Genomic DNA, 12,653 nt, shown 5'->3' with positions numbered 1-12,653 from the left:
GGCTGCCGAAGCGGAGCACACGAACTTAACCACTCAACCACGGGGCCGGCCCGAGACTACTTCTACTCTTAAATCCACCACCAACTTCGTGAACTGTCAAATTACTTCAGCTTTCACATTTCCCTGGGTAAATCTGGGATTAATAATATCGCCCCTACCTGTGATGACGCCAACAGTGAGCCTCACTCAGGTGAGATACCAGATGGCAGACTGCTTTGCAAAGCATAAATGCTACAAAACTGCAAACCTTGGTGATGTCTGTGATGTTACAAAGAGTGTTCTCAGACTTCAGCATGCATAAGAATCATCTAAAGCATAGATTCCTGTGGGCCCTGCACCCAGAGACTCCAATTTAATCATCCCTCCACCACAGGGATAATTTGCATTTCTAACCCTCAAGTGACATTGGTGCTGCTGGTCCTTAGCGCCCCACTGTGAGATTTAAAAAAAAAAATTCCTTTTATTAAAAAATTATCTTTTTTTAATTTATACATTCATTAAACTTCTTGGGCATTTAATATGTGCCCAGCCCTAAATCAGGCTGCAAACACAAAGTTTTTTCTTCTTACAAACTCATGGTCCAATCTGGTGAGAGATCATAATAATAGGATGGTCCAGGAGCTACAGGAGCCCGGAAGACATGAAATACAGCCTGAGATACACATGAAGGTAGTTTAAGCATATCTGACACCACTCCTAAACATCACCAAGGGAAGAATTTCATTTGACACAAGTTTTTGTTTGTGTGTTTCTGCAAAGAAAAAGATTCAGTGTTAGTTTGAGCGTGGAATACCTTTTTATTATGACACCAATAAGTGCACATAAAATGACAAGGCCTAAGGCAGCTCCCACTATGTGCCCAGTAGAGCAGTGGCCTTGATGCAACATGAAGGCTGACACCTAAATAATGTTATCAATAACCCATGAAATAGATATTATCCAGAATTCTTTAACTGGTCCAATCTCTAATTTGAATCTGCATTAGTATACAAGAGAAGTCAAAGCAGATTTTTTTTTTACTCTGAAAAATATAAAACAAAGATTTAAGAAATGTGATATTGAGAAAGACCTCTGGCCCATGCAGCCAAGCATCCTTTCTCTAGAGACTCTGGCCCATGCAGCCAAGCATCCTTTCTCTACAGACTATAACCCAAGGACAATACACAATCAGAAAGATAGCTGTCCAACTTCATGTTTACAAAAGAACTATGAACATTACTGACATTACTAATTCACCTGCTATGTTATGAAGATATCATCAATTAATTTATTTAAGTCTTACTAGAAGTACATAGGTTTGGGACCAGTACTACTTTCCATGGTAATGAATTGTATATTTTAGTTAACAGTTGGTGTAGTAACTCCCATATGTAAAGAATTAATTCCTTTCATTTGTTTTAAAAATATTTCAGTAAAGCTGCAGGGGATATTTTCTCATTGAGGAATAGAGGGATTTCTTCTATGTGTCCCTGGCTCATCCTATTCATACCCTTCAGTGTTTAATAGTTGGGCGTATTTAAAGCATGTTCTCACTGATACATGTAATCAAAAGAAGATGTTTAATCAAATGGAATCATAATCACTGAAGTTAAATTTACTTGCTTCCCACATGCTTTGATTCGAATTAACTACTCATCTAAATTACACCGACGCCCTTCCTGATTCCAAGCTTGGCCAGGTGCTACCTGCAGGGCTTGGGAATGGCTACAAGAAGCCACAAGGACAAATGCTTGACCTTGCTTCAAAGCTGTTCTTACATGACTCTTCTGTAAAATAAAATGATCAAACCCCAAAAATCCTACATTTCAGATACTTAGGAGAGAGTATCTAATAGTCAAAGAGGAGATGAAAGGAAATACTACTTATTTGAAAAAGAAACACATGCCTGACTCTAGCCACAGGTCTAAAGAAATTATGAGAAACATCTCTCATTTATTTCCCTTTTCATAACACTGTACTTGCAGTACAAAACTAATCTGAGCCTCTAGACTTTCTCATGATAAAACCACTTTACAAGACTGACCTGTTAGAACAGTAGGCCCTCATTCTGAATTCCGGGCTCTGAATTAAAAAAAAAATTTAAGTATATTTTTTCAACTTTTAGAGCAATAATTCAAGGTATTTCTACAAATCTACAGCCTTCATAGACTGAGAAACTAGAAAAATAAAGTTTCAGAAAATGAGGCAAATACCAACCTTGAAAAAACCCACAACTATAAAGTAGATGATTCAGTGTTAGAATTATTCAGCAAGCATTCAGCTAACACTGACAATCAATAACATGATAGATACACAGGAGGCAGAGATGAAAGGGGTATACAGTCCATTACAATACAATGTAATGTTACATCTGTTTATAAGTAGTGTGGCCACTCCTTCAGATTCCAGATGTATCAAAAACATAAATATTAAGAATATACTAGAAGAAAGTTTGGGAAATTTTATTTATAATCTAAGAGTGGGGAAGAACTAAATTTGACACAAAATGTAGAAGCTATAAAAGAAAACATTGATGAATATGGCCTCAGAAAAATAAAAACAAATGTCTACATGGTCAGATATCAGAAACAAAGTCAAAAGAGAAAGAAACTGGGGGGAGAATTGCAAAGAACTAATTTTCTTAATGTATAAAGAGTTTCAGCAAATCAATAAAAAGACAAACATCCTAGAAAAATAGGTCACTGAAAAAGAATCATTATTTGAACATTCCATTATTGAAAATTCAAATGTTAGAAAAGTAAGATAAGATAATGACAAAGATTAAAACACTGGACAGCACAATTTGTTGACAAGGGAAAAGAGGAACTCAAAGATTTTTGATGACATGAAAACTTGGTATTATCTCTAAGAAAAGCACACTTGGCAATAAGTATCAAAATATAATCAACCACAGACGTCACCAAAAACTTCGAAAATGGCATACGAAGAATCTAGCTGCTTTCCTTCTCAATCTTATATGCCTATGTCAAGCTAGCTGCAAAACCAGAAGAACAACTGGTAGGTGCTATCAAATGAACAAAGCTTGATAGCTACAACTAGTACAAAATAACAATAAAAGCTGCCTTACTTTATTATTTAAAACACACACACATACACACAAGACACCCTCTAATGCCCACCTACACAGACCAGATCAGGTCCCCATGACTATATGCTTTCACGACACACTTTGCTTTTCTATAGCACTTAACACAGTTTGTAATGTACTTAGTTGAGGGTTCTCTGATTAATGCTTTTCTTCCCCTCTAGACTTTAAACTCCATAAGGACAGGGACAATGTCTGATTGTTTGACATTTTAGCCCAGTTTCTGGCCCATGGCAAATATTCAAAATATGTGCAATTCATTCTTTCATTCAACAAGTATTTATTATGGGTCAGGGAGGCCCTGTGCTAGATTCTGGAGACACAGTATTGAACGAGGAAAACGAGCTCTCTCTTCTCTTGAAGCTTCCATTCTAGTAGCAGTCAGAAAATGACCAAACACACACAGACACACATATACAATGAAAAGTAATCGTGGACGTGATCCAGTTGGTCTGCAAACAAGTATTATGTTTTCCCATACTGATACCCTCAATAAGCATTTCCATTTTAGTGATTTCTTTTGATTAAAATAACCTGAGTAATACTTTGAATTAATTCTTAAACAATAAATTTATTTTTCACTTTAACTTAGTTGCAAAATCGAAGGGGGAAAAAAACCCATACAACCTTACTATCCAAACACAACTACTTTTAGCATTAAAGTATATTTCTTTCCTGTGTTTTCCATGAGTCTTTCTTCAATATCACCATGAACACAGAATATGCAACATTCTCTGCTTTTTATATCAGACACTTAATCTTCCTTCATTCATAACAGAGATCAAGAAACATTGCAAAGTGGTCTCCTCCCAAAAGGGAAAAAAGTCCCCTTGGCAGCCATGACTTCAACTCCTTCAATCCTTTCTGCCCTGGTCAAGACCAACAGTTTTACCGAGCAGAGCAGGCCTCCAGCACCTCCCCCTGCAATGAATTTTCTGCCTTCACGTTTAAACTGGACCATTTTCAAATAGATGGGGTTAGCTGCCACACACATGTCAATCAGTCTCTTTCCGACATTCCTCTCTCTTCCATATCCTTGACAAGGTATCACACCTTTGAGAAGATTTTATTTCTTCCATCTATTCCTTATGTTTTCCTTATTTATTAAATACTAGACAACTTCTAGCTTCTTTGAAACAAAAATGATATGAAAATGCTCATGAGCTAGATTTTTGGAAAGAATCAATAATTAGGCAGCAGGAGTTGAAGAAATTGGTTATGAGCTGCACAGGCTGCAGACCACATTAGCCATCTCAAACTGAAGACACAGCCTGCCTTTCTGAGGAAATTATGGGTAGCAGGTGGTTCTGGAAGATTAGCAAAGCACATGTTACCCTAATGTTTATCAAGTTGGCAACAATAGTGGTTGAATATTTTCCTTTAACAGTAAGCAGAGGTTTATAGACACTAGATCGATTATGAATGAACAGAAAGATAAAATATTTCTCCTATAAATAGATAATATTTTGGGGGGGTCAAAAATAAAATAAAATAATAGGTGGGTCACCAAAGTGATTTTTAAAAACTGGCTGTGAAAGTATTCTGGCTCCATAGGAAGCAAAAGCAAGACAGAACTCACTAGCCTAGTTCCTTCCACTTTTCTAGAAAAATAGCACACAACATTAATTCTCTTTACATAAAGACAAATGAAAACAGGTCTGCAATGCATCACAACTAGAACATATTTAATAAAATGACATTGAACAATGAAACTTTTAGGGAAAGTTACAGCACTGGTATCTTGCCTCAGAGAAGCATTTATATGCCTATGATTTAGAATAGGTTATTTCACTGGGGGGTGAGGGAGAGAAAATGCCTGTTGGGGAAGGAGGATTCATGGTTCTTTTTGCCTAGGCTCCAACTTTCTTTTGAAAAAACAGATTCTTATACCTTTAGTGTAAGATTCCTTGAATGGCAAATAATAATAATAATGCAAAGTATTGTGACTTCTCTCCAAAATAAATGCTTCTAACACCTTCCCAGTACAGTTCGATGAGCACAAAGCACCATGCAAGCTTCGAGGGGTAACCTGACAATACTCTTTCTAAAATTCTAAACTTCTAGAAGCAACAATGCCAATCACTTTTGAATGAAATTTCCAAGGGCATTAATTCTTGCAGAGTTTTAAAGCATTTGATAGCACACAGCCACCACAGACGACCTCAAAATTACCAGTCATTTGGAAACCCAGTCCAATAATTTAATCTTTGACTTTCAACAAGAGTGATGCACCCCAAATATTTACTTTCTCTGCACTATTTTATCTCATAATAGAGAGTTTTGGCCTAAAATTTCAGATTTGTACATTTTATAAAATGGGATCATGTTATAGACATGAAACCAAGACAAACAGATTGTTCACTTGCTAGTGTCCAATATATCTTGCCTACAAAAGCCTTTAAAATGCTGATAAAAAATGAAACAAATAGGGAAAAAAAGCCCTCCTGCTGACTCATTCCTCATAGAGAAACATTTATTATTTCCTGGGGCAGTATGCTGAATTTCCAGTTCCAGTGCTATAATATCCACTCCTGAATTCTGGAAGGGGCTTCGGGAATGGAGAGGAAGAGGTCAAAATCCTATGAAAGACACAGTGCTTTTAAGGGTACTGTAATGAGATCTGCAGAAAAGTTATTGATCCGTGCCCTTTCGTTTTATTTCCAATATATACTATACTCGTGTTATTTCCCTATGAAAGTTCAGTGTATTCATCTAGGGACTTGCAGCAAGAGGGCAAATAGCAAACCAGAATTTCGGAGTGTTCATTAGTAAAGAGGCAAAAGGTCTTCACGGAAATCCAGGCACCAGGCAAAGAAAGACGAAAAGAAAAGTTCAATTTAGAACCATTTCCAGCTTCCCTCCATCACAATGTGAGTGATGAAAGAACATGGAAGTTGAGGAAAGAACCAAGAATAAATAAATGTGTGTATTTACATACATACGTGTGCATGTAATCGTACTTACTGGCGCTGCTCCACTAACTGCTAACCATATAACCTCATCCAAAGCAAGCAACCCTGTAAAACAGGTATTATTTCCCTCAGATTACCGAGCTAACATTTTAAACGCAGGTCTGCTTGACTCCAAAACCCGTGCTCATCAAAACACATGCCGTGAAATATTCTGTGGCAGAAGAGGGGTATAGGATGGTTTCTCCACAAATCATACTTCTGAATGAAGTTTACAAGGGAATTAGTTTTTGAAGAGTTTTAAAGTATAGTTAATACCAATGTTATTTAGGTATACAAAAGAATATAGAAAATGTAAATAGAGTACATTAACTTTTCCAAAAAATTTAAAGGAAGTCTGGGAATTCTATACTACATAAGCTGCTATTATTTCTCCTTAAATTTATCTTCTTTTTAAAAAAAATTTAAAGCCCTAAGTACAAAGAGTAAAATTTCCTGAACAACATAACAAGATTATGATCCCTCCTACACAATGTCTATCACCTCCCAAGAGCTCACATTATTTGAGCAATTGAGAAGACACTTTACTTTGCCCTCTGCTCTCATATGAAATTGTACTTCCCGTTGGCCTTTTTCCCCCAATGCCAAATTCCTGCCTTGTCCACATCTGGTATACATGAAGGGTTGGGGAGTAGAAGCACAGAAGGGGGAAGAGGGAAGAGAGACCCATGTATAGCGAATCTTGGATATTCTAGGAAAGTCTCAATTTCAACTATCTTGACCCACCATCAGATGACATTAGTCTATTATGCCCTAAACTCTGGTTTGGCAAACATGATCTCCCAGTGTACGACAGTCAATATAGAGTTAGGATCTGAGTACAATTTCAGTTTTCCGCTTATGAAACAAGAATTACAAAATCCAAACCCTATTAGTTGTTTTAAGGAGACACAGGAACTCCTGAGACTGATTTGCCTACTGGAAAATAGGTCCACACATTAAAGAAGAAAGCCCGGGACCAAGGAAAGACCATGGATTTGTTTTCAACTCCAAGACCAGCCACTTGTTCTGTGACTCTGAGCTAATTACTTATTCTCTGAACCCCAGTTTCCCTAACTGTTAAATGTGGATGCTAATAAGCAGCTCATAAAGTTGTAGGGATTAAATGAAATCTATACATCAAGTTCCTTGAATATTGCTTAGTACTTAGCAAATATTCAATAATTGCTACATTCTTTCATTTGAGTATGGACAACATGCTTTAAAACTTCTCAACAACCTCAAAAACCAGCTGAATTATGTTTATTCAAGCTGTTTTCCCCCATCTGAGTTTGTATCGTATCCAGAGTTGAAGGAATAACACCAACAGAAGATAGTATTTTCTTACTCCTCGCCCTAGAAAATGTACAATAAATAGAGTTATCAAAAACGCAAACTGCACCCCATCTACCTAGGCTGGTTCTCCGCAGTGAGGTTCTCTCCCCTCTGATAGCTACTGTCGGCCACCTGGGTTGTAGACCTCTTTACAATTTGCTTCAGCTCCTGCTCCAAGCGTTCTTTGATTGCCTTCACTGTCTCTGGGATCTTCTTCAGTTTGGCCAGCCCCTTAATGAGGATGCCCATAAAAAGGGTGCTGTTCTCCTCCGGATCCAATTCCAAATCCTCCTTGATGTCCTGCAGGTTCATCTCCTTCACTGTAAAAAAAATAAATAAATAGACATGGATTTCATTACAAATTCAAAGACAGAATGGGTCTAATAAATGGGATCACTGCTTTGATTGCTTTCTTAAAGGAATCAGACATTTTTCAATTAAACTTGTAATTAAATTATATTTACATAGATACTATCTAAGAATCACAAAATAACAGTTACATTCCTCAAATCACACCCATCAGTTAGTAATAAGAGGTAATAGCAATTAAAAAGAAGTAAGCAAATCTCCAAGGAAAGTTTTCCATAGACTACCACTTCTACGATGAGTCAGCCGGTTTGTGACATTTATTAAGCATTCACTGTTTATAAAATGCCATACTCGGTGCTGCAGGAGAATTCTAAAGAGCCAGACTGTAGTCTCAAATTCCTATTTATCAGTTAGAAGAAATAAGTAGTTTGATAAAAAGATATTATAAATACATATAGAAAAGAAAAGGTAAATAAGTTAAAATTACAACAAATGATAAAAGAAACGAAGAGAAATAAGGGAAAAACAGTATGCACAAGAGAGACAAGACTTCGAGGAAAAGAGTAATGAAGGGTATTTCATAAATACGAAACAATAACCTCATAGTTTTCATTAAACATATGTCTACCATAACATCAGTATCTACTGAAGACAAGTCTTGCTAATCCATGGAAGTTTTCTGAGAAGTAATTTTATGTCAAATGCCTCTGTAGACCTTTAGACTACAGTTTTCATCCAAATCATCTGGTTTTGAGGGGCTGCCCCATGGCCGAGTGGTTAAAGCTCCACCTCGGTGGCCCAGGTTTGCAGGTTTGGACCCCAGGTGTGGACCTACTCTGCTCATCAGCCATGCTGTGGAGACATCTTACATACAAAACATAGAGGAAGACTGGCACAGATGCTAGCTCAGGACTAATCTTCCTCAAGTGAAAAAAGAGGAGGATTGGCAACAGATGTTAGTTAGCTGAGGGCAAATCTTCCTCATACACACACACACACACACACTCTCAAATTATCTGGTCTTAGGATGGAAAAAAATAGCCTAGAATAGTGGTTCTTAATCCTTGTGGAGAGAAGACGGGACTGGAGTCTGGGACTTCCATTATCTACTGAAAACCATAGGCCTTTCCCTCAAACTAATGCACGTGTATGAAAATTTCTTACATAACTTCAGGGTTTTCAAACCACCAAAAGAACCACAGGTTAAAAACCTCTGGCCTAATGCTAGGTTATGATCAACCAAAGCAAAAGTGAGTCTAAAGGCAAACCCTAATAGTTAAAGTTTTTCCCATCCTCCCCTCTTCTCCACTCCTCAAAACAACTGGAAGATTTTTTAAATATGTGATATCCTGAAAGAATGTATGCATTCTTCTTAAGTAGATTCAACTAAATCTATAAGCTCAACTATACTATAAGCCTACTCTAAGTTGCTCAGCACCATGAGAAGGTACTCAAATCTATTTACTTAGGGAAAAATGAAAATATCCCAGTATATGGAGCAAGTCTTTGTAACTACCGCATAAAGTAGAAGTCTAAAACCGCTCTTCAGCTGACATGTAGGCTATTTTCCTCAATCCCTTTGTTTTGCTCCCAATTCATAAAATGCACTTAAATATGAACCAACGGCATTCAATAACACATGATATAATTACTTACACAAGCTCATTCTTAAGTGAATAAGTCCTCTACATATTTATCCATGATGCTGTTCTTACTTAGACCCCTGAAACCCATGAGGAGAGAGAAGCACACAAACAATGACCAAATCCATATGGCTTTCTTTGCAATGTAGAGGGCATTTGATGATATGGTATTTAATTTTTAAAAGTTTAATACTAATAAACTGAGAGTAGAACCAAGAAGCCTTAAACCTCGAAAGACGACATGACAATTCTGAAAGCAAATCAAAAAAAGTCACCAATATTTCCAAATGTGACATTCCAAGAATAGACGTTTGAGTTACTTGTTTTGTTTTATAAATGAAACGAGCTAAACGCCTCAGGCCACAGAATTACTACATTCTGCAAAACCAAGCTCAACAGCAAGAAGAGAAAAGTACTTAAGAGCCACGGAGCCGAGGAAATTCATCACGTTAGAGAGGGAAAATGAAGCAAAACTAAAAGCAGAGCTTCAGGCAGGAAAAGAAGTAAGAGAAATTTAGCTGGGACAAAAGGATCTTGAGTCACAAACAAGACACAAGCAAGGGGCCACCTGAACATGGCAGCCACCTGCCACAAGAGTGATTGGTGATGAGAGAAACGCAGTTTAAATCAATAAGTCCCTAGATTATGTGGCATATGGCTACTTACATCTGCACTAATATGACAGATAGCCTATTGAAAAATAACAAATAGGCAAGGTATGAATAATAAAATGCCACAGCCCCCAATGACACATTTGTTTACAACCTTATCTTTCTGTTTGTCTCCTGAAATCTCCTAGAGCATAAACACTGAATAGATCTAATATTAATTAATTTATATTATCTATTTCACTTACATCAGCCGAAAATTAAAAGGCAATTTAAAAGAATAATAGAATCAACCACGAAGACTAGTCTAATAATCACAAAAACCCTGTGAGGTCAGATTGAATTATTGGTGCTTTATGGAAAAAGCCTTATACAAAAATAATTCAGGTGAAATTTAGTAAGGCCTCATACCACAATTAGAACAAAACGTACATATTTCCAAACTACTACACCCCTAATCATTCCCCTGTATCTATATTGCTATAATATATACTCAATGTGTAGGTTCCAGAACACTTTAAAATTAGAAATATTTTACTCCCTTCCCCAATCCCCCTATCTTTGATCTTTTGTTCTGAGGATCTTATCAAGCAAGGGTCTCTTTTTTTATTTTTTTATTTTTTGGTGAGGAAGATTGGCCCTGAGCTAACATCTATTGCCAGTCCTCCTCTTTTTGCTTCAGGAAGATTGTCACCAAGCTAACATCTGTGCCAATCTTCCTCTATTTTGTATGTGGGACGTTGCCACAGTACAGCTTGATGAGCAGTGCGTAGGTCCGGGGCCAGGATCCAAACCCTGGACCACTGAAGCAAAGCACGTGAACTCAACCACTACTCCACTATGCCAGTCCCAACACGTGAGGATATCTTGATGCTGGTGTTGAAGACTCTCACTGATAGTATAGTGCTAAATATTAGGGACTTTTGTGTCCTTTAACCAATTATTTCTACTAAAATCCTATTGGTCCTATTCTATTGGTCTATTGGTCCTAATCGGTCCTAATCGGTCCTAATTGTTTCTTATTACACACATACACATACACACACCTTGCTATTGATAGATAAATACATAAACAGATATAAACATATATACCTATATAATGGGATATATAAGTATCTATGCCTAAGTGGATATAAATCATGCCTGTGGTTGAGGCTAAGCATGAAATCGTGGAAGGAAGGTTTAACTAAGACACTTTGGGCACTGCTTGGCAACAGCCATGCTGTGGTAGGCGTCCCACATATAAAGCAGAGGAAGATGGGTACAGATGTTAGCTCAGGGCCAGTCTTCCTCAGCAAAAAGAGGAGGATTGGCAGTAGTTAGCTCAGGGTTAATCTTCCTCAAAAAAGAAAAAAATAATAATTCTTGTGCTTCTTGTAAATTCATACTTGAGACATTCAATCTGGTCAAAACATAATTATACATAAAATATAAATTAAGAAATTAAAAATAGTCTGGCTCAAAATTGAGAGTAACGTGTCTGTGGACAAGAAATGCAAACAGTGAGCAGAACCAGACTGTGCGTCCAATGAGCTCCGGGTGGAGAAGCAGATAAAGGCAGGCAGGATTTGGCCCATGTAGGGCTACAGAGACTTCACACGCTCCACTGGCCAGGGAGCGGACAAAACCCTCTATCGAGGGCTGCAAACACAGAATCAATCAAACTCCAGACCTAGGCTAGTAGGCTGCCGACCACTCCAAATCCTTCCCCTCTATTCATGCCCCAGTGGAGGGACTTGGTCAACTATATACCTTAAATACCATTCATTTCACCAGTGAACAATTACTTCTAACACCTTTTATTCTAATTAACGCACCCACTGGTGCAAATTGAGAGAGCAATATCAGATGCACTGGTTGCCTCTGGAGTACTGAATCTTGATTAGGGTCTTTCAAATGTTAACTAACTACCCCTGGAGTGTGGATTCCTGATTAAGGTACTTCAAAAATGTTAACTAAGCACCCCTAAGGTGTAGATTAAATTACCGTAAAGAAAACTGCAGACAATGGAACACCCCACTCCTGAAAAGAGGCTGCCAAAAGCTATTGCCAGCTGCTACTTGGGGCTATCATAGACACGAAGCTAGGAGTTTTGCAGCCTCAGCACAGGATTAGCTTCAACTAAGAGGTAGAGATAAACCCCACATTACAGTAAGTTTTGACAGCACAATGAATGGGCAGTGGTCCTTCCATAAGTGAAAGTGGGCTAAGGGGGAAATGATAGTATGTTTGCTTGTGGGGAGGGTAGAGCAGAAGACTCTATTAAGATAAAAACAAACAAAATTAACCCTGTTGAATCAGTTTTCCTTGGGACAGAACCTAACTTGCCTTATCTCATTTAGAGCAAGAAGGATGTACCTTTGAAGGTCAAGAAGTAGTAGCCAAGGGAGAAGAGACTACTAAAAATATAACAGGGGGGCTGGCCTGGTGACACAGCAGTTAAATATGCACCTTCCACTTCCGTAGCCCAGGGTTCGCTGGTTCAGATCCTGGGCACGGACCTATGTACCACTTATCAAGCTATTCTGTGGCAGGTGTCCCACATATAAAATAGAGGAAGATGGGCACAGATGTTAGCTCAGGGCCAATCTTCCTCAGTAAAAAGAGGAGGATTGGCAGCAGATGTTAGCTCAGTGCTAATCTTCCTCAAAAAATAAAAATAAAGGTAAAAATAAAAATATAACAAGGATACAGGATAAGAGACAAGGACCAGATGAATAAATTG

The 12,653-nt window shown here is 37.7% G+C and overlaps 1 protein-coding gene across 6 annotated transcripts in view; it reads right to left on the bottom strand.

Annotated features, from left to right (window-relative positions):
- EXOC4 (exocyst complex component 4) overlaps window positions 1-12,653 on the bottom strand; it is a 758,598-nt gene that overhangs the window by 670,952 nt on the left and 74,993 nt on the right. For all 6 annotated transcript variants that reach the window (XR_011539582.1, XM_070617731.1, XM_070617732.1 and 3 more), the window contains exon 6: window positions 7,445-7,688. Coding sequence is in view for 5 of the 6 variants with exons in the window: in XM_070617731.1 (XP_070473832.1) it covers window positions 7,445-7,688 (244 nt within the window). In the remaining variant the exon portion in view is untranslated. The remainder of the gene's footprint in view (window positions 1-7,444; window positions 7,689-12,653) is intronic.

The sequence above is a fragment of the Equus przewalskii genome, chromosome 4, assembly GCF_037783145.1.
Source record: "Equus przewalskii isolate Varuska chromosome 4, EquPr2, whole genome shotgun sequence".
Lineage (NCBI taxonomy): Eukaryota > Metazoa > Chordata > Mammalia > Perissodactyla > Equidae > Equus > Equus przewalskii.
The sequence above is the reverse complement of the archived record's forward strand: the minus strand, read 5'-3'. Positions and strand labels throughout refer to the sequence as shown.